This window comes from Dromiciops gliroides, chromosome 2 (genome assembly GCF_019393635.1).
Source record: "Dromiciops gliroides isolate mDroGli1 chromosome 2, mDroGli1.pri, whole genome shotgun sequence".
Taxonomy (NCBI): Eukaryota; Metazoa; Chordata; class Mammalia; order Microbiotheria; family Microbiotheriidae; genus Dromiciops; species Dromiciops gliroides.
This window is the reverse complement of record NC_057862.1, coordinates 478433577-478457624: the sequence shown is the minus strand read 5'-3', so window position 1 is coordinate 478457624 and position 24048 is coordinate 478433577. Positions and strand designations below refer to the sequence as shown.

The 24048-nt window shown below is 35.9% G+C and overlaps 1 protein-coding gene across 1 annotated transcript in view; it reads right to left on the bottom strand.

Annotated features, from left to right (window-relative positions):
* Positions 1–24048, bottom strand: part of BIRC6 (baculoviral IAP repeat containing 6) — a 304070-nt gene that overhangs the window by 43307 nt on the left and 236715 nt on the right. The window contains 1 exon segment of the mRNA XM_043981000.1: positions 14519–14729. Coding sequence (XP_043836935.1) covers positions 14519–14729 — 211 coding nt within the window.

The window sequence follows — 24048 nt, the reverse complement described above, 5'->3', positions numbered from 1 at the left end:
TGAATGAATTGGTTTTGCCAATTAAAACAGATATTTATAAGACTTTGTATTACCAATAGTAGCTCTGGCTGGACCATTTGGTCAAAATTGGGGAGACATGGAAAAACACCTGGGCATTTAAAAATTCTTCTTTAAGTTAATATAGTAATAATATCCATTTTCTTGGGGTTGACAATATAATATGTAGGACCATCCACTTCGAGACTCAATACTTCAACAGAAGTCCATATAGTAACAAAGATAATATACAGTTCTACCATTGCATAGGCAACTTGAAAGCTACATGCTGAGATGCCTAGATATAAAACTATACAAAGTAGGCAGAGCTTAAGAGAGATATTCTGGAAGTTCAAGAGAGTAAACTTCTTATGAGTATTTCCAAATTAAAAACAAAACAAAACACCACCACAAAATTCCAATTACTTTCACATTCCTGAGCCATATGCCACAAAGCAAAAAAATTTTAAGAAGCAACTCACTAAAAGTGAGCATAGATATATATTGACATTTACTTTGGTGAATCTATATATATTTTCTTATCAATTATAAGACTTGAAAATATGCCCATGACAGCTAGATGGCGCAGTGGTTAAAGCACCAGCCCTGGATTCAGGAGTAGCTGAGTTCAAATCCAGCCTCAGACACTTGACACTTACTAGCTGTGTGACCCTGGGCAAGTCACTTAACTCCCATTGCCTGGAAAAAAATAAAAAACAAAAAACAAAAAAGAAAATGTGCCCATGAAAGGTTTAGTGATTAGAAGAGAACATTTCCAAGAAGATTTCTTAACTTAGGGGTCTGTGAACTTATTTCTTTTCTCTCTCTTTCTTTCTCCACTCTGCCCCCCCATGGGGCAATGAGGGTTAAGTGACTTATCCAGGGTCACACAGCTAGTGTCAAGTGTCTGAGGCCAGATTTGAACTCAGGTCCTCCTGAATCCAGGACTGCTGCTTTATCCACTGTATCACCTAGCTGCCCCTTATTTCTAATAATGTTTATTTCAATATAATTAGTTTCCTCTATAATTCTATGAGTCATTATATGCTTTTAAAAATAATTCTGAGAAGGGGTTCATAAACCTCATGAAAATGCCAAGACTGATGATACAAAAAAATAGTTAATAACATCTGTCTTGGAATAAATATTCCAACGTTTGCAGGTGTCTTGTTTCACTTACTATTTTAGTTATCTACTTGAATTTACTCTAAGAATTACGAAGGGACAGATTTCATTTCTGTTCTAAATGAAAAGAGTCAAATAACAATGTCATCCTGGTTGGAAAGCATAAAGAGGTGGAGGAAATGAACAAATATATAAATTTAGGGGAAGTCTTTCAGAAAAAGGGTAAATTTTCAATAATATAAAAATTACTATCCTATATAGATTCTTAAACAGAAAGGATGCTCAGAATAAAGAAGTTTTTCATGATATAAGTGGTATATTGATAACTCTTGTGAATAAAGTAAGTAAAAAAATTATAAGTAATTCCCAATATCCAAGGGAAATTTAGGCTAGAATGCAGAGCTTCCTATATAGTATGGCACAAAGGGATCTTTTAATTCCAAATCCATACTTGAATGCTCTGTCTCTGGATCTAAAATCTTCATCATTATATTCATTACTCTTGGTTAAATACTGTTTAAGGAAGACCAATGTAAAAATACAAATGTTCTTTAGAGAGTTAAGATCCATCATAGTAGATTACTTTATAAAAGTAATTCCTTGTCAATAATTAATCCTTGAATGTTGGGGTGTAGCCTACGTAACTTCCACTTCTGAAACTAGCTGTGTGATCTTAGACAAATCATTTCACATCTCCATTTTTGAGGGCAGGGTCTGTGCCTTATTTAAATTGTTTATCTTCCCAAGGATCAAGCATGTTCTATATAGTAGGTGCCTAATAAATGTTTACTGTTGATGATTAACAATTATTCATTTTTTTTATGATGGTAAAACAAACCTTCCTTTAAAATTTTTATTGCCATGCTCATCTACTCCATTATTTAAGAAGTGACTCTTGATATTGATGGAACCTTTACTTTAGCAAGAGTAGTATAAACAAAAGTGCTACAGGAGCAAAGTTCCCTCTTTCTAAAAGTCGGGAACATTAAATACATTGCCTTTGACACTTCGTCATGGCCCTAAAAGTGACCCTAGGTTAGCGAAAGCTAGGTTGGTAGAGTCCAAATTCTGGTACATCACTGAGGTAGAGACAAGGACTGAAACTATGATTTTTATTTTTTTTTGGCTAGAGGAAGCTTCATGTCAGTCATTCAAGACACATTAAGTGCCTACTATGTGCCAGGCACCATATCAGGCACTGGGCTATAAACAAAGGTAAAAATGGTCTTTAACTTCAAAGACTAAATGGAGAGACAACATGCAATAAACTGAACAAACAAGATGAACTTCCTCTGTGACTTAAACAGCTGCCCGAGGGCACTAAGAGCCTATAACAAATTGAAAAGGTCTCTAAATATAAACCTTGTGATGTGTCAGCTGTCTAAGGACCAGCCTACCTACATCTCAAGAAAGCTGTGTTACCAAATTGGTACAATACAAAGAGTCAAGTCACTTAAACCTCTAGGCTTCAATATGTAAAATGATGGAGGTTAGATTAGATCAAAGTTTCTCAAACTGATGGGGTCATGTAACTGAATGTAGGAGTCATGAAAGTTTTGGCAATAGCAACAGGTTATGTATACCTATTTTATATACCTATATATCTGGGGTCATGCAAAAATTTCTCAGGTGAAAAGAGGTCACTAGACCTGAATGAGATCACATATAAGGTTCCTTCCAGCTAAAATCTATGATCCTATTGATGCAGTGCTTGTGAAGGCTATCTAAGCTTTGGATGGGATAGGATTTATTTTTATTTTTATTTTTTTTAGGGATATGATTTATAAAGATGGAATATCAACATCAATGAGAACAGAGATCCAATGAAGTATAATTTATCTGAATACTTCTGTAATAATTTTATTGAATCTTGATTTCACTTCATTTAATCTACTTTATAGATTCCTAGGGAGAAAATGCACAATGCCATACATCTGGGAACAGAGAGAGGTCAAAAGCAACGGTAAGTATCTAACAGGCCAACTGTTGAATAAATCTAAATGTATTCTTCAGTTTCTTAAGTAGTCAAATATTAATTAAGTTGTGATGTTTGCTATTGGTGAGGTTAACATGGCCATGACTTGATTTACTTTTTGAATGACACATAGTAGAGGCAGTGCTTAACTGTAATATGTAATTGAATTGGAGCTTGGCAGAATAAATCTGATAAACCAAATATTATGTGTAAAATTGAGTGAAAGATGCTAAGTACCTGAGCAAATCTATTTGCTATACCTGGAAGGTTTTTTGGTACTATTTCATTTTTGAGGTCTCAGTTATTGAAAAGGTCAAAGTTGCCAGGCCAGTATTTCTGTATTTTGATTTCAAAGATAGTACGGAGAAGGTATTAACTATTGCCAACACTTTTCTTTATTTAACTCCTAAGAAATCTTTTGATTTGGGGAGTTATTCTGCATTTTTTTTTGAAGGGGTAGGGTTTGAGGATGATTAGAATCTCGACTAGAATTTTTTTGTAACCAACATTACAAAGCACAGGAAATAATGGTCATTAGGTAGAATCTTTCTTATTCTTTAAAACCAGTCTCAACACATACTTAGGAAGGCTTGATATACTAAGGACCAATATAAGGAAATGGAGCTTACCACAAAACAATAAAGTAAGCTTTACTGAGGGGAGATATACATAAAATCTAAGGGTGGTGAGGGAAAATAAACACAGGAATAGTCCACTTTGGGGCTGCAAGAAGGAACAGGGCACACTCTCTCCAATCAGTGAAATGGAGTGGGCTTTTATAGGGTTCTTTTCTGTACTTGTTCCTTGCCCAATACAAAGCCTACAGCCCTCAATTGCTCCTCATCCTAGAACCTCATCCCTAGGTGACCTGGATTTGAGTCCCAGAACTCGATAGTATACAAAAAGAGCTGGCAGTCACCACCCATTCTTTTAAGATCAGGGTCCCCTTTGTTGATCTTGGCCATCTTTTTGCTTATGTGGTTCTTTCCCCAGGAGGAAACAGAGCCTCAGTTCCAGCCTCCAGGCTAATCTGAAGCCTGAAATGGAATAACCAGGGCAGTAATTCCAGATCAAAGGGGAGCCTGCTGTTCTTTCACCAACAACCTGCAGAACTGGCTGATTATGGCGGCAGGTTTATTTACAATTAAGTGAATTTTTGAAATATTGCCACGAGGATCAATTGCTTCAAAAAGATAAAAATAGGCTGTTCTTCATATACTAAAATATATATATAATCATATATATTTATAAATATACATATATCACTAAAGGAAATATAGTATCTTTTAAAGGTAAAATACATATGAATATATCAACAATATGTACATATTATATATATCAATATCTATATATGCTTAATATTCAAAGTGACCTGTTAACTCATCAATTTAGAAGTTCTTTCCAACCATGCAGATCAAAACTCATTCATGTCTGCTTTGCTTGCATGACTCCCTCTATATTTCTCTCATAATTTGAACTCGGGGGACCATCCAAAGTGCTGAAGATGCCCTTGATTTCTCCTGACACAATAGATACCAGAAGAGCACTTGAAGTGTCCAGTATATGAATGCTAAAATTTGAAGGAATCAAAATAATCTGACATAGGATCATATTTTAAGGCTTTGCAATCTTAGTTCTACTCAAATTACATAGGTACAGTACTGGAAGCCCTCCATATTCTCAGATTTGTAATTTGAAGTTTGAACTCTCTACATATTGGATATATCAATATAAGTTCTCTTTACAAGCAAGGAGAAAAGTCCTTCGATATCTGTAAAGGTAAAGAAAAGAACTTGTGGATCATATACCTAACCAGAATATAGGATGTCCCAAAAATCTTGATGCAGTTTTAAGTTAAGACTTTTGGGACACCCTGCATTCATTACAATCATTTTACTCCTTGGCTGACTGGAGGTTAGGGAAGAAGGGATAATTGAAGTTGGTTCAGAGTAGTCACTCCTATTTTTTAAAAGATCAACTACAAAACCACCAAATAGATATATTTTGGTTCAGAGCTCTTTTTGAATATGCAAAAACTTCCTGGGAGAATTAAAGCATCACAACTAGACCAGTAAGGGGAGAAAAAAATCTTTGGATCAAATATCCTGATAAAAATCTGAGAGCCAAGATATACAGAGCATTGGCACAAAATTAACCAAATTATCTTATATATAAATGTTCAAGAACATACAGTTCTCAAGAGAAAAGAGGTTAGTATCAACAATCATAAGAAAAATGTTGCCAATCACTAGTGATAAGAAATAAAAATGAAAACAAAGCTAACATTTTTGCCAAGGACTTCTAAGGATATCTGCGAACAAACTGAAAATTCTGGCCAAAACTCAACTTTGGTTTTGGTAATATATCAGAACAAGTTTACAGGGTTGTAAACCACCACATTTCCCAATAACCCTAGGTCATGCTTATTCACTGACTAGCCAGTTCAACTAAACCTTCCTTTCCAACTTGTTCAGAGAGGAAAAGGAGAAGGATCCCCCCCCCCCCCCCAACAAGAAAAGATAAGTACATGTGCTCACCCTTTCCCTGTTTATTTTTAGCAGGGCACAGAACAGTATTGCTAGGATCTCCCTTTTGGCAGGCACCTTTAGGACTATTCCTGTCAAATCCAAACAATCTATTATATATCAATCTTGCAAAGAACTTGAAAAATTCACATTTTCTTTAGGCTTTCTCATATTTAGCAATGACAAATGCTAACAAGATGAAAAATGCTTTAGGTTGTATACTGAGTTAGATCAAATTTATTTTTAGGTCAACTTAAATTTACGGTGATCTCTATAGTGTACAACATTTAGAAAAACAAATCTATTGATGCAAATTATTAACTGCTTCACAACAGTCATAGACATTAAAAATTCTGAAGTGAATGGCAGGAAGAGAGTTTGAGCATATACTTAAAGCTTTTTATTTCTTCCTTAATATAAGAATCTGGATGTCTCAGTACAGCAGAATCCTATTTACTATACTAATACAACTCAGTTCCAATTAATAAGAATAAATTTTCTAATGTAGTGACATAGTTCATATCACACTGCATATTTCCATCGGGTTGGAATAACTTACCTTATTTTACATAACTATAACTTGGGATAGGTTGAATAAATAGTACCTGGCTGAAAGCTATAGTATTCACCTGTCCATCCCTTGACTATTTTTTTTTTTGATGAGGCAATTGGGGTGAAGTGACTTGCCTAAGGTCACACAGCTAGTAAGTGTCTGAGGCTGGCTTTGAACTCAGGTCCTCCTGACTCCAGGGCCAGTGCTCTATCCACTGCGCCACCTAGCTGCCCCTATCCCTTGACTGTTAACAGATAAGAAGGAAGTAGCTTAATTTGAAATTCCTAGGTATGTTAAGAAAACAAAAACTACTTCCAAGCACTGTTTCTATTATATTGTCTAGTCTTTGCTTAACTCATTTTACAGCTACTTAACTATTTATATTTCTGAGTAACAGACAATACTCCACAAGTATTACAATTAATTTTTGTCCTTAAAAAAGTAGGAAAGTGGCAACATGGGTAGGGGACCACGTAATTTAATGAAAAGATAATCAAAGGAATGTTGTAGCTTAGCTACAACAACAACAGTTTACAATGCCAGGGGACTGAATGGGTAAGGAGGAGGTTTCTAGAAACAGTAGTTATTGGTATGAGTTATCCAAAAGTTTGTAAAATGGGATTAGAGTGTAGTAAGATATTTTTTGTTCCCTAAGATATCTAAAATATTCTTCCACAATAAAACATGTAATGCACAAAATCATCAAGAACTGATCTATATGTTAATTTCTCTAAGTCAAAAAACATTTATTAGGCACTTAGTATGTACCAGGCACTGAAGTTAGTAGTAGGGATACAAAGAAAAGTAAAAAAAGTAGCTCACCTTAAAGAGTTCACATTTTAATAAGTGAGAAAAAATGCAAACAACTTTGTACATACAAGATGTATACAGGGTAAAGTGAAGGTAATTTTAGAGGTAGGGTATTGGTATTAAGGGGGAGAAGAAAAGTACAAATTACTCTAAGAACTAGACAATAAAATATAGAAGCCTTTATCTGCTTTTCCAACATGATCACCTCAAAATTAAGTTTCCAGCTTAACAATACATATATGTAGTGACTTCAAAGATAGTTTTGGGAACAGAATGGTTAGGTTAACCTCAACAAGGTTATTACAATTTTTAATGGCATACTTTCGCTTAAAATTTGAGTAAAATATTTTGCTTTCGTTTACTTATTTACAACCTACCAAGATCCACATGAAGGATTTATGTGGGATAAAAAAAGGACTGCATAGAAGGCGGGCTGTTGTCTACATCAATGAAGGAAAAATTCCAATCTGTAGTACCACAGATCCAATTAAGTTCTGAAATAGGTTTCATCTACACAGAAGACAACTGTCTATAATACATATTCAAAATTTTTATTTTTACATAACTGATTCATATTCTGTAATCTCCCTTCACAGCTGCTGGTATAAAAAAAATTATCACTCAGTATGGATCCTGATGGACATTATTTATCAATCCCCCAGACATTCTCCTTTCCTCAATGAATTCAGCATCTGGCTTACAGTCTCATCCTCCACCCAAACTCTGCCCTCATTTTAGAGGAATTCAACATATATAAGGAGGCTCTCTCAACTACTTTTTCAAGTTCCTCACTCTATAGATGATCAAATCTTTCTAAGTATTCAATTTTCATGGTCATAAATTTTGAAATTCCTTCATCTCATTTTGCTATTCCTTTTTATATTATATATTTTTATCATATATTCCTTTTTTCTTATGTTTGATGATCTCTGATCCTGTTTTTTATCCTCACTGAAACCTCCATTTCTTCTACTTCTGAGGTCTTCTGCAGGCCTTCACGCCTGTATTGGCCACAATGTACTCCTTTCCCTATCTTGACCCCTTGGTGAACCAACTAATCTCTACACTAGCCATTACATGAGTCCCTTGTCCTTCTGTCTTACTTACCAAAACCCAATTTCCAGATTACTCTACTCATCTATCTTCCCTTGCTTCTATTCATAAGCTGCTGACTGGATCTACCATCCCTGGCCAAGATCAATCCCTCTACAGGCATACTTGAACCCATGCTCTCATCTTCATTAGCAGACTATCTCTATTATCAAGCCTATGTTCTCTCCTGTCTTCAATCTCCCTCCACTATGTTATACATGTTCTTTCTCAGCTAACTATAAATATATTCGTGTCTTCTCCATCCTTAAAAAAAATCCTCACTTGATTATTTTCAATATCTATTGTCTTATATCTCTCCTACCTTTCTCAACTAAATGCCTTGAGAAAGCAATATACATTAAGTACCTCCATTTCCGCTCCCTTTCTTCAAATCACTGCAATCTGGCCTTTTATTTTCCACTGAAATTGCTTTCTCCAAAGTTATCAATGAACTCTTGATTGCCAAATCTATTTTCCCCCCTCATCCCTTCCTGGACCCCCCTGCAAGCACCTGATCACTTTCCTCCTTTTAGATATGCTTTCTCTTTAGATTTCATGACATTGTTCTCGTCCTGGTTCGTCCTGTTGTCTGACCGTTCCCCTTCTAAGATTTCCTCTGCTGACACAAGCAGCAGCTATAATCTCTGACATGCCTACTATTTCATGGATGTCTCCCAAGATTCTGTATTGGACCCTCTTCTTTTTTTCCCCCTCTATGTTATTTCACTTGGTGATCTCATCAGCTTCCATGGGTTCACCTATCATCTCCATGTAGAGGATTCTCAGAACTATAAATCCACACCTATTTTTGCTTCTGAGTGCCAGCTCCATATCACCAACTACCTATTAGATATTTCTACCTAGATGTGCCAGACATTTAACAATCAAGGTGTCCAAAGCACCATCTTTCCTTCCAGCTTCTCTATTACTGTCAAGGACACTACCATTTCCCCAGTCACCCAGGCTTGCAACCTGTCATTCTTGACTCCTTGATTTCATTGACCTCATATATCTAATCTGTTCCCAAATTTTGTTATTTATACCGTGAAAACTTCTTGCATCTATCTATTTCATTCCATTCACAAAGCTACAATCCTAGTTATCACCATTTAACTGGAAGACTGCAATAGCCTCCTAAATGGCTATTTTTCTAAAGTCTATGTTGGATCATGATTTCTCCCTTCTGCCAGCCTCTGGTAGTTTCCTATTATGAACAGTATCAAAAAGTCCTCTTGCTTACCATTTAAAGCTTTTCACAATATAGTCCCTTTCCTACTTTTCTAGTCTTATGGTTTATTCTACTCTATGTACTTTCCCCTCTATGTAATAACCTTTTCATACTTTTCTAGTCCTCTTATACATTACTCTTTACCATGTATTCCCCGTTCTATATACTAGGAATGCTGGCCTACTTAAGTTCTTCAAACAAAGTACTACAACCTTCACTTCTGTGCCTTTGCATTAACTATCTATTATGCCTGAAATGCTCTCTTCTCCTCACTTCCACCTCTTCAACTCTCTGACTTCTTTCAAAACTCAAAGCTCACTTATTACAAGAAGCCTTTCCAGGGTCCCCAGTAGCTGATGCATTCTGCTTTGAGGTTATACCTCACTTAGTGTGTGTGTGTGTGTGTGTGTGTGTGTGTGTGTGTGTGGCTAGTTGCTTATATGTGGACTCCTCCAATTGAATGTAACCTCCTTGAAGGCAGGGGATGTTTTGGCCTTTCTTTGTATTTCCTTTGCTTAGCAGAGTGAATGGCCCATAGTGAATGTTAATAATTTTAGTTATCTGAATGAGTCATTTATTATCTCTGTGACTTAATAGTCACTCTCTCAATGGCCACCAACCATATACATATACATATACGTATACATATATATACACACACACACACAAATAAAATCACTTATCAAAATATAAGTCCCCTTCTCTCATTTTTTTTTTATTGCTAACAATTAACAGAGTGATTATGAATAGCACACTGTAAGAACTTAAATGGCTAATTCAATCATTCACAAATCAAGGAGGGAAGCCAAATACTGAATGACAAAGTTGGGGTCCAAAAAGATCTTGAAAGGTTAGAATACTGGGCAAAATGCATTAAGAATAAATTTATGAACAATAGACGAAAAACATCTATTTTTCACAAATATAAGAAAATGAAGGTGTGACTAAGCAAGATGGTTGTTGTTTTTAAAAGGTTGGTCATACTCTATAAAGATCTTGTTGTTTATTCATCATTTTTGAAGAGGACTAATGACATGATGGTTTGATGTCTTGATTTGTGTATGAATTGGATTTAAGTGAGCAGGGGAGCACAAAATCATCAGCCTTACTCTCTTTGTCCAGAATCGTCAAAAGTCCAGTGGCAAGACAAAAGTCAAAATGACTGGCAATGACGCAGAATGCAGTAGATGATCTTGGTGTCTCCAATATCTGATCAAGCTCTAAGTGTTCCACAATGCCTGCTTCGGCTGCCTTCATGGCCATTGGAACAAACTGTTCTCATCTGCCCATACCCCAGGGGAACTTGTCATACGTACACTGATGGGTTTGAGGCCAAGATGGTTTTGCCAGGCTATGGCTGCTGTGCATACTTAATCTTCCTTGGAGTCACAGATGAGAGTCGGGTGAAGATGGGACATTTTGAAAAGATATGCGCGTATACCACACACACACAACACCACACACTTTACAATATGTTAATAATTATTCTTGATTATTATATACATATATATAGGGTTGTGAAGGGAGAAATGGTAAGACTTGGGAATGAATTAGATATATAAGGTCAGTGAAACTAAAGAGTTAAGAATGTCATCAAGGTTCTAACTCTGGGTGACTGGGAACATAGTAATAATGACTGACAGTAATATGGAAGCTAGAATGAAGGAAAAGTTTGGAAAGAAAGATCACTGTTCTGGACATGTTAAGTTTGAGATGTCTATGCAACATCCAATTTGAAATGTTTAATAGGAGGTTGGTGATATGGGACTGGACGGAGCTCAGGAAAGAGACTAGCCCTGAATTTACAGTTCTGATATTCATCTGCATTGGCATGGAAGCTGATGAGATCAGCATAATAGAAATGAGAAAAGTAAGACAGCATAGAGGATAAAGAGAAGAGGCCCAGGTCAGAGACTTGTGAATTATCACACTAGTGGGCATGATATGGAGGCAGAATTAGTAAAAGGAGTCTCAGAAAGGAGTGGACAGAAGAGAACTAGGAGAGAACAGCTGCATCAAAACTTAGTGAGGATAGAGGATCCAGAAGGAAAAAGAGAGTCAAACATTGTCATTTTGCAGAAAGGTCAAGAAAATGAGAATGCAAAAAGGCCAGTAGATTTGGTGGATAAGAAGTAATGGCGGGCAACTATGGGGCCGCAGTGGATAGGAGCACCAGTCCTGGAGTCAGGAGTACCTGAGTTCAAATCCGGCCTCAGACACTTAACACTTACTAGCTGTGTGACCCTGGGCAAGTCATTTAACCCCAATTGCCTCACTAAAAAAAAAAAAAGAAGTAATGGCAAAGAAAGAAAGAAAGAAAAAAAAAAGAAATAATGGTTGCATGAATTCAATACTTCTCTGATCATCAAAGTTAAGTGAAGAATAAAAGAGGGATACATAAATTAGCCAAAGCGTATTTACTTGTGTCATGCAGGATATCTTTTACAAAGTTCAAATGGAAGTGGGATTCCCTATTGATGGTGCTGTCCTCTAGATGATTTTTAAAAAATGATGATCTTGTATTGACATCATCAAGCCACTGCTAAGTGCATAGTTTTTCCTCAAGAGGATCTATAATATATTGCCTTGACAATCCACACAAAGCAAAGAAAAACTGATGAAGGCTGTATATTTCCCATACTATGACATGCAGTTGTATGGGTAGTACAATGAGTTAACCTAATGAGTATATGCACATGCCTGTGCCCACACCCACACACCCACCATAAATATGATACATTGTGGATATAGACTACATCATGTTACCAATTTCAATTCACACATAAGAAGTGTTACAAAAAGATATGCAATGAAAAAGAGTGTCAGTTTTCATTAAGAAGTTTTAGCAGGGGCAGCTAGGTGCCGCAGTGGATAGAGCACCGGCCCTGGAGTCAGGAATACCTGAGTTCAAATACAGCCTCAGACACTTAACATTTACTAGCTATGTGACCCTGGGCAAAGTCACTTAACCCCAATTGCCTCACTAAAAAAAAAAAAAGAAGAAGAAGAAGTTTTAGCAAGCAGTTTTATAGCAGAAAATATATGCTAATAAATAGACAGGCTAATTGTAGCATCAATACTCATGAAATATTAAAGACAAAAAGGAATACTTCAATTGTACTAGGTAAATCATGGATGGAAAGTTGTTGGAAAAACACAGACAGGTATCATATAGGATGAGAATAGATGGGTGGGTTCTTTGTAAACACTAATAAAATTCACAGGAAAGAAGGATCATAGATCTAGAGTTGGGAGGCAGGAATCCAAAGGTCATCTAGTTTAACCCCATCTTTTTACAGATGAAAACTTGTCCAACATCACAGGTGTAAGTGGTAGGGGCAGGACTTGAATCCAGGCCTTTTTAGTCTAGAATGTGTGTTCTATATCATATTCTCTCCATTATTTTAATATTAAAACTTTCATGCAGTTGCAAATTCTGAAGTATCTCAATCTTGAAAATCCTGAATTGTATCTGTATAAGACTCCCCATAATACAGTGCAAAGCAGGAATATCAGGCAAAATTCACCCAGTTTAGACACAGTACATACAACTCTTAAAATTATATATATCCTATCTTTAGTTAGCATAAAATAAAATCAACTTTTATTTTCCTGGATATCATTTTCAAAATACATATGATATTCAAATAACCTTCAGACATTCTATTTCATGATTATGATGATTCTCTACATTACCCCAAAAAAATCGAATATTATGGTCTTGGGCAGCTAGGTGGTGCAGTGGATGGAGCACCCACCGGCCCTGAAGCCAGGAGTACCTGAGTTCAAATCCGGCCTCAGACACTTAACACTTATTAGCTGTGTGACCTTGGGCAAGTCACTTAACCCCAATTGCCTCGCCAAAAAAAAAATAAAATAAAATAAAAAATATACACACACACACACACACACACACACATATATATATATATACACACACACACACATATATATATACACATATATATAAAAAATAGTCTCCATGATACTACTATGACGAAAAGTATTTTACATTTTTCTTCAGTGTTGTTCTAATAATATGAACTCTAAGCCTTCCAGACTCCTTATCCTCACTTACCACGTCCACTTAGATTCACCTTTTGATTTATCCTAATTAATAGTCCTCAGTACTTGACATTCAGTCACTGAAAAGAGAATATTATGACATCACTCTCAAACCAACTGTAAGGGGCGAAAATTCTAGTTAGTCTAAAATATCTAATGAGTGGTCGCCAATAAATTATAAGCTTTAGCAAGAGTTTAGACTTTTAAGCATTTATTAAGGAGAATAAGAATTTGGTGAAGAGAGAGAGAAAGGCCTAGATTCATCTATCAAAGGGAGAGCGCATTTTAACTCCACTTTCCACAAGAGTCCTCATGAAAGAGAATGAGCCATACCTCCTTCATCCCACAAGCCTCCTGTGAAACTGGGAAACGTCCCATCCACTTGTACACACATCTCCAAGCTAATTGGCTGATAGCCTTGATTGACAGTACCCACAAGCAAGTGTCACTTCCTGACACCAGGGCAAGCCGCATGGCTTGCCCTCAGACTCCTTCTCCTCATGGTGTAGCTTTCCTACAGTAACTCTCCAGCAGGTGGCATCATTCAAATCGTTATACTACTAAACCAGGATAATCTGAGAAGCCTTTTCTTCCTCAAAGGAAAAACTAGCAAACAACTATTGTACATTTTTAGCAATTTATTCTCTGTCATTGTACTTTTTACTTGGGTGTTTTTAGCTCCAGCTTGTTAGGAAAATAAGGCAGAAAACAGAGCTAATATAGAGGGGGAAAAGTGAAACCAACCAGCAAGATATCTTTTAAGAATGCCAATGAAAAAGCAACAAATGACCAGTTATAATGGAACAAAATTTTTCTGGTAGTTTAAAAAAGCAAGTAAAAGCCTAAAGACAGTTATTAAGCCTGTTAATTTTCTATTAAGTTGTGATTTTAATGGAATGTTAAGACTTGACTTAATGAATAGATGATGAAAGAAAAGTACTAATTAAAAATTAGAATGTTCTTAATCAGTTGATAAAACAGATTACCATTATCCAAACTGAGCACACCTGAATAATATCATGAGGCATCAAGAGAAAAAAGTAATAAAAAGATAATTCTTTCATGTGACAAAATTTAAGGGAGATTAAACTTTAACACAAATACACATATATTTGGATCACTTTAAAGGCATGAACACATCATTATACCTCAAACGATTAGTGTATGTATCCACACATGTCTTCATTTTGGCTAACAATGTTCCAACTGAAGCTTGAGACTCAGATTGCTCCTCTTCTTCTTCACCATTTTCTGTAGAGAGAGGCAACAACAGGGGCACCATGGATGTGCAGGAAGCAATGGCACGGAGCAACTCCAGCAGAGCTCGGTAGAGGGGAACGTGTCTGGCCATATCAAGAACTATAACAAGTGGGAAAATAAAAATAAAAAACACAAGGTAAATACACATGCAGTATAAAAATAAGTTTGAAACAATGCTGCATTTATCGCAATCTTAAAGGAATTAAAACATTTTCCTTTACTTACCTTTAGTAGCTGAAAACTGAGGTCATCATGATGTCAATGTCTGTGTACTACATTTAAGGGTAAAAATATCTCTTATACATACCATATGTGAATTAAAATAAAGATAAAACACTAAAATTCCAGTCTGAATTATTAACTTTATACATGAAGGACATTTTCAGGACATAAAAAAATGTGGACAAATATCAATGAATAAAAGTGCAACACAATTTCAGTTGATGATTTAAACCCAAATCTCCTCAGAATGATGCTACCATTTGTTATATAAAAAGAAGACATGAACTCAGACTATCAAAAGACTATTATTATAAGGACAGCAAAAAAATTTTTTTGAGTTTGCTAGTTCAAATAATTTTTTTTATTAAAACTGCATTATTCGGGGCAGCTGGGTGGTGCAGTGGATAGAGCACTGGCCCTGTATTCAGGAGGACCTGAGTTCAAATCCAACCTCAGACACTTAACACTTACTAGCTGTGTGACCCTGGGCAAGTCACTTAACCCCAATTGCCCAGCAAAAACAACAAAAAACCAAACCAAAACAAACCACCCTGCATTATTCTTTTTCTATGTATAGGAGCACTGTGTATCATCTTAGATTCTTCTTTCCCTCACCATCTAGAGCCAACTAGGTTCTATGAATTCTCTCTGCTGAACATAAAGCTGTCTTACCATTTCCCAATCCATCTAGGATAAGTCTGTTTTCTTCTTCTTCTTCTTCTTCTTCTTCTTCTTCTTCTTCTTCTTCATATCTCTAAAATCTATACATTTCATCTGCACAGAGACTCCTAGTTCAGCCTCATTTATCATAATTGGAATAATATTACCTTGTTTAATAATAAGTATTTCTGCTTCTAGTCTTGTTCCTTTTCCTCATTTCTACTCTGAACATTGCTACATGATTATCTACAGGTTAAAGGCCAATTTCTTTAGCTGTTATTCAATAAACACCCCTCTTTCTCCTTGTAAATCTATCTTTCCTTTTCAGCCATATCTTCCTAAGTACTCCTTTATGAGCCTCTTGCTTTAGCCAATCTGTTCCTGAAAAGTGATGTGCTATTTTGTCCCTACATTTTTGTTCACATAATTCCTTTTTAAACTTCCTTTCTCTCTCTCTTTTTTTTCTTAGCTAGTAAGTATTAAGTGTCTGAGGCTGGATTTGAACTCAGGTACTCCCGACTCCAGGGCCAGTGCTCTATCCACTGTGCCACCTAGCTGCCTCACTTCCTTTCTAATTATCCAAAAATTTGGCTCATATTCTATGCCTTTACTAAGCTTTCCTATACAATGCTAAACTGAATTAATTTTGTTGTCCTCTAACTTGGTTAGTATTTATTCACATAGGAATAATTGTCAATAAACCATATATTGCCTTGAGACAGACAGTGTGTAGTACAATGGAAAGAACATTGCCTATGAAGTAAAAAGTCAACAGTTTGAATCCTAAGTGACTACAGACACGTCACCCTCCCTTCTTAAAGCTCAGTTTCTTCACCTATAAAATAAGGGGGTTGATTAGAGGATTCCTGGAGTCTCTTCCAATACTAAACATATGGTCTTATGTCCTTACAAAAAGTGGTGAGGTAGAGGACAGTTCTTGAAATCCTGGGATCTACCATTTGATAGTAGCGACTACTTTGGGATTCATTTTTTTCATCTTTTAAGTGAGGGACAGTAAAATGGACACCAGTGGTGTCCAACTTAAAGAGAAAAGGATCTGGAGGGTTGAATTTGACTAAGAAAAGCACAAATTAACATTATCTATTTTGTACTCCATCTTTATTGTTTTAAACATTTCCCAATTACATTTTAACAAGGTTCCAGCAGCATACAGGTGAGTGGGCCTGTGTGCAATAGACACATTTAACACCAACAATGTGGCAAGTCAGTGTCCTCCTTTACTCATTCTGTGTAACTCAAGTAGCAATCATGAGTATAAAAGGACACAATGACTCTGCTAGAAGTCACTACAATACAACTGTAGTCCTTTAAAAACAATTTGGAAACATAAATCTATTACTGTTAACCAAAAGTCATAACTCCACAAGACATGGGTAGTAACGATTTATTTGAAGAGAAAGGCACATATACGTGAGGACTCACATCCCCCTATAGATCCAGATTTGAATATTTATTTATAGGTACAACAAAAAGGGGAGGTCTCCCAGGAGGAGTGGAGGATAAACCCCTCCCAAATAGTGGTAGTGTGGGAAGATGAAGGGAGCAGTAGAGGAGAGGGATCAAGAGGGAGCCAGGAGGGCTTGGCAACACCGGCCCACAGAGGATGTTCTGCTTATTTGAAAAGGTGCCAGCTGCACAAACAGTTTATCGGTCTTATAGCTCACTTGGCTTCAAGGGCACTGAAAGTTTAATAGAGTCCATTTGCAAAATATCACTGTTATGTTAGTTTAGGAGGCTTCGTTTCTGGAAAACAGGGCAAATTAAGAAAACAAGTTCAAGGGTCCCCTCCATTTCCCTTTCATTCCAAATCAAAGAACAATGTGAGAAAAGCAGCAGTGTGACAGCTACAAGATTTTTTCCTTCAATAGAAACATATTTTTTATGCCTCCTTCACTTAAAAAAAATTTCCTTGTAATTATTATGAATATGACAAAAAACTTCCCCATATCAAGAAAAAGAGTGCTTATGAAACCCTAAATCTCTACTGTGTAGTTTAAAATTTTTTAAAATTTAAAATGTTTTATTTTTAGTTCCAAATTCTTTCTCCCTGCACTCCTCCCCTACCCACTGAGAAAGAAATATACCATATATATATATGTTTTAATGTATGTATACACACATGAAAACTATATGTAGTTTTAAATATATATATTTAAATTTTGTCTATTTCAACACTGCTCTGCATAATTGTGTCCCCAATTATAAACTTTTAAAAAATGATTCATGGACACTTTTTTCCTACCCCTTTCCCCATGAGTATCACTATCAATACCCACTTCCAAGTTTCTTCCTTCCCCCTCCAAATAAAAGCACTCCTTGTATCAAATAAGTACTTATGCAAAGCAAATGCACACACTGGCTGTGTCTGAAAATGTCTCCTTCTCTCTGTGCCGAGGAGTGGGAAGCATAATTTACCATCAGTATTTTGGAATCACAATGGGTTACTGCATTGATGATATTCCTTGGTATTCTTTGTACATTGAAAATGCTTAAATGCTTCATTCAATCTTAGTTTGTTTTCCTTTAATATGTTGTAATCATTGTATAAATTGTTCTCCTGGTGCTGTTCACTATCCCAGCTGCCTGTGATCTCATATCTTTCATCATTTTTATAGCATAATAATATTCCATTACTTTCATTTTACTTTAATTATTTTAATTTGTTCATCCATTCCTCAAATAATAGGGACCCACTGTTTCCAGTTCTTTGCTAAAACTGACCAGTTACTGTAATAGACTTCTCTCTTTTCTTCTCCCCTCTCTCCTTCTCCCCCTTTCCCTTTTTTTGAAGTATATATCTATCACAGCTCCAACACTGCAACAGAATCCTAGTCTACCAGTCTTCCCACAGCTCCTTCAGCAAGGAGCCTTTTTATTGTGTTTGTTGTTGCCAATTTGATGGGTAAAGGCTCTGTCTTGTATTTGTGAAGTTTTTTTTTTTTTTAAAAACCAAGCACAGAACTTTTCATTTGTACTGATTAAATTTCATTTTATTAGATTTATCCTAATGTTCTAGACTAAATGTTTTGTTTTGTTTTTTTTTGTTGTTGTTGTTTTGCAGGGCAATGGGGGAAAAGTAACTTGCCCAGGGTCACACAGCTAGTAAGTGTCAAGTGTCTGAGGCCAGATTTGAACTCAGGTATTCCTGAATCCAGGTCTGGTGCTTTATCCACTGCGCCACCTAGCCACCCCCTACACTAAATTAATTTTAAAATTATATCCATTAAACATTATGAGCCATGAGCTGCATTAGGGTCTCAGGATATAAAAACAATAAGTAGTCTCTGCCTAAAGGAGCATATTTCCTAAAAGTTTTGTATTGTATGTTCATGATAATCTTTAAGGATTACATTTAAAGTAGATATGCTCTTTTGGTTTGGAAAGTCTCAAGTATGGTGAGTTGTAAGCATGAGATTACGTTGACACACCCATTTCTAATAGCAATGGTAAAAGGTAGGAAGCAACAGGGCTGCTAGCTGGGTTATAAAATGATGGATGGCGGCAGTAGCCTAGACAAACCTAGCCATTTGCTACACTCATCAATGGGAGTGACAGGGATGGGGCAGCCTGAATGGAGGGTATGATTTGAAAATGTCAAGCCCTTCAGGGCATGGCCTGTCAAAAAATTTTGGATCCAGTGAGCTATCACTATCAGTTCTGTGTTATTTTGATAAATGGTCAAAGGACATGAATAGGCAGTTTTTAGAAGAAGAAATCAAAGCTATCAAGTTACATAAAAATGCTCTAAATCATTACTGATTAAAGAAATGCTAATTAAAACAACTGGGATACCACTTCAAATCTCTCAGACTGGCTAAGATGACAGAAAAGGAAAATGACAAATTTTGGAGATGTGGAAAAACAGGTACAGTAAAGCACTGTAGGTGGATTTATAAACCAGTCTAACCATTCTAGAGAAGAATTTGGAATTACACACAAAGTGTTATAAAACTGTGCATACACTTTGACCCACCAATACCACTACTAGGTGTGTATCTCAAAGAGATCAAAGAAAAAGGAAAAGGACCTATTTATAGAAAAATTCTCATAGCAGCTCTTTTTGTGGTGGCAAAGAACTGGAAATCAAGTGGATACCCATCAATTGGGGAATGGCTGAACAAGTTATGGTATGTGACTGTGAAGGAATACTATTGTGCTATAAGAAATGATGAGCAGGATGGTTTCATAAACATCTAAGACATATACTTTTTTTTTTTTTTTGGCAGGGCAATGGGGATTAAGTGACTTGCTCAGGGTCACACAGCTAGGAAGTGTCAAGTGTCTGAGGCTGGATTTGAACTCATGTCCTCCTGAATCCAGGGCCGGTGCTTTATCCACTGCGCCACCTAGCCGCCCCCCATCTAAGACATATAAACCGATACAAGGTGAAATGAACAGAACCAAGAAAACATTGTAAACCATAAGAGCATTATTTTAAGGATAATCAATTGTGAAAGCTACTCTGATCAATACAATGAAACAAGACAATTTCAAAGGACTCGCAATGAAAATTGCTATCCATCTCCAAAGAGATAATTGATGATTTTAGAATCCAGATGGATAATATCTTTTAATTTTCTTTATAGTTCTTGCTTTTTATTGTCCTGGCTTTTTTCCTCAAACATGGCTAATATGGAAATATGTTTTGCATTACCTCACATATATAATTGATTTTGTATTGTCTGTCTTCTTGAAGAGTGGGGGGGGGGGGATTTGGAACAAAAAATGTTTGTTTTTTAAATGAATTCCTCCCCCAATCAATCAGTTAATTAGCTAATGGGGGTTATTACTATTTTTTAAACACCAAGGTCTGTAAATCTGCTATTTGCTTGCTAGGACCACAGGAAACAGACCAAATACCTCTATCAAAGAACACTATTTCAAATACTTGAAGACAAGGTATTGTCTTCTATTGAGGTTAAATGACCTGAATTTCCTTCAAACAGTTAGGGGCTCATCATTATCTAAATGAGGGGTTCCTAAATTGGAACATGCATAACCATCACCATGGAGTATGAGATCCTTTTCAAGGGGATGTGAGGAATATTTGGTAAAAAACTATTGGTTTTTTGCTACTGAAATTAATCTATTTCTTAGGTGCCTAAACATGACAAACACAAGAATTCACTTACTTTAATAACTGAATATGGTTGGGAAAAGGTACTGAAAGCCACCTGTTTTACGTGCTCACAATAGGTTAGGAACTCAGGTTCCAAGTGAAGAGATAAAGGTCTAAAGTAGGATGATGTCAGTATGAGGAAAGGATGGGGTCAGATGGACACAAGATTGTGGAGGTTTCAAGAAAAAAGACTTCACAAATGTGTCTATATGCAAGTTGAACAAGAGGGAAGACTCAAGGGAAAAGCTGAGATTTTGAACCTGGTGTGTTTGTGGATATATTGTATCCATCCAATAAAACAGAGAAATTAGGGGAAAGACAAAAATCTGTGAATGTGCAAGTTGAGTTAAATTTTTGACTTAATTTGAGATGGTGGTGTTCCATTTAGGTTAAAACATCCAGTAAATACATAGTAAGAAATAAAGGATTCAATCCCTGGAGAATTGTTTGGGAGATGGAAAGGGGAGAAATCTGGACTGGAAGCCATCTCCAGAAGAAATGGTAATTTAAGCCATGCAAGTAGATAAGAAGCTGAAAGGCAGAACTCTGAGAAATCCAATTGTAGGAAGATAAGCAAAGGAGAAAGAGAAGGAATAGTTCTCAAACCAAGAGAGTAAAGTGCTAAGAATGCTAATAAAAATTATCAAGAAGTCTGGAGTGAAATTTGCAAATTAGTCAGTAAGAATGACAAAAAAAGGCCTTACAAGTTGCCTTACAAGTACCCATAATAGACTAGAAATCTGGTAAAAACCTAGGCAAAGTATTTTCTAAATGCTAAACCAGTGTTTCAAATATTAGAAATACATCAATTAATTCAAATTTTCATATATCAGTTACTAATTCATGATTTATTAAATAGAAGTTTCTTTTCCAAAATTACTGTGTGTACATACACACAAATCCAAAAGTAGAGATGTTACTAATCTATGGAATAGTTTTTGTGACCTAAAATTCAGTTTTTAAATTATTTAAAATGCTAATTATTAAAACATATCAAAACATCAAATCAGAAAGAAATAAAGAAATAGTATAATTTCTCCACTGAGATATTCAATATGTAATATCTTAGTTAAAAACCTATTAAATGGAGCGAAGTGTTCTAGCTAACAAATTTCAAGGTGGTTTTTACCAACATTCAAAAGTTCTGTATTGGATGTTCATAATAATCTCTAAGGATTAAATTTAAACTAGATACGTTCGACCATTTTCTCTAGTAATACTCCACAATAACCAAATTGGCAAAAGTTTTAAAATGCATACTACTAAATATCACAATTTCGCCACTTTCTTTTAATTAGGGGCATGTTTTGGGGGATGTATATGCTACTAATATGCAAACATACTATGCATTTTTTCAATGTTACTTATCAAAAAGTTTTGGGTTTGGGGTAGGAAGGCGGGGCAATGAGGGTTAAGTGACTTGCCCAGGGGTCACAAAGCCAGTAAGTGTCAAGTGTCTGAGGCTGGATTTGAACCTCAGGTCCTCCTGAATACAGGGCCAGCGCATTATCCACTGTGGCCAACTAGATGCTTTCTACTGTATCTAAAAAGTAAACAAAATTAATACTATATTTGGTCTAATTGAGATCATCTGGAAATTTGTTTTTCATCTAATGAATTGTATAGAATAGGGCCCACAGACAATATAAAAGAAAGGGGTATTCAAACTTTACTTACTGGTCTTGCAAGGTATAGGTATTTTTTTTTTAATTTTTTAATTTTTTAGCGGGGCAATGGGGGTTAAGTGACTTGCCCAGGGTCACACAGCTAGTAAGTGTCAAGTGTCTGAGGCCGCATTTGAACTCAGGAAATCCTGAATTCAGGGCCGGTGCTTTATCCACTGCGCTACCTAGCTGCCCCCTATAGGTATTTTTTTTAAAAAAATCAGATTCAGTGCTCTTATTACAATATGTGCCTTGATGGCATAGCTAGGAACTTGAAAAGACTGAATAAATTAAAATGTGAGCTAATATCAAGAAAAGTTCAACACACACATCAGCTAAAAATAAATGGGGAAAACTTTAAAGTATTATTGATAATGGTTGTGTTAGTTTTCTTTGTTAAAGGTGAAAACAGGGCTTTATTAGAATTTTAGTCATCAACAAAAAGTTATGCTGTTATGTATTCAAAGAGTTTATAGTGCATTACCCAAAAGTAGATAAGCAAGTTTTGAAGAAATTTCTCACGTTTTATGCTAATTTACAATTATTGATATAGGTCTGGATGAGAAGGAAATCAGGGTTTTAAACTGAAAAAGCAATTTTATTTTCAAATATCACATTCCTTGGGGGAAAGAACTTAGTTCACTGTTGTGGTTGATGTAGCACTATTTCAATTAGTCAGGTTTGGAAAAACATACCTATCTCACCTTTAAAGGACTAAGAAAAAAAAAATGAAGTGTGTACTTTTCTTTCTTTTTGTTTTCCCATAAGATTTTTAGTGCCAAACAAATATTTCTCTCTCCCTCCTTTCCCTCCCCTTTCCCCAAGGCTGAAAGCAGTCTGATATAGGTTATATATGTACAAACACATTAAACATATTCTGAATTAGTCATGTTGTGAAAGAATCAGAACAAAAGGGAAAAACTTCAAACAAGAAAAAAAAAAAGGAAAAGTAGAAACAGTATGGCTCAATCTGCATTGAGAATCCACAGTTCTTTTTTCTGGATGTGGAGAACATTTTCCATCATGAGATCTTTGGAACTGTCTTTGGAATTGCACTGTTGAGAAGAGCTAAGACTATCATAGTGGATCATCACACAATGTTGCTGTTACTGTGTACAATGTTCTCCTGGTTCTGTTCACTTCACTCAGCATCAATCACTCCACTTAAGTCTTTCCAGGTTTTTCTGAAATCTGCCTGCTCATCATTTCTTATAGCACAATAGTATTCAATTACATTCATATACAACAACTTGTTTAGCCATTCCCCGACTGATGGGCATTCCCTCAATTTCCAATTCTTTGCCACCACAGAGAGAGCTGCTATAAATAGTTTTGTACATGGGGGTCCTTTTCCTATTTTTTATGATCTCTGGGATACAGACCCAGGTGGTGGTATTAATGGTTTAAAGGGTATGCACAGTCCCAGAGCCCTTTGGGCATAGTTCCTAAATGGCTCTCCAGAATGGCTGGATCAGTTCACAAATCCACCAACAATGCATTGCTATTCCAATTTTTCCACAGCTTCTCCAACATTTATTATCTTCCTTTTTTGTCATATTAGCCAATAGGATAGGTGAGAGGTGGTATCTTAGAGTTGTTTTAATTTGTATTTCTCTAATCAATAGTGATTTAGAGCATTTTTTTTTCATATGGCAACAATAGCTTTGAGTTCATCTGAAAACTGCTTGTTCATATCCTCTGACCATTTCTCAATTGGTGAATGACTTATAAA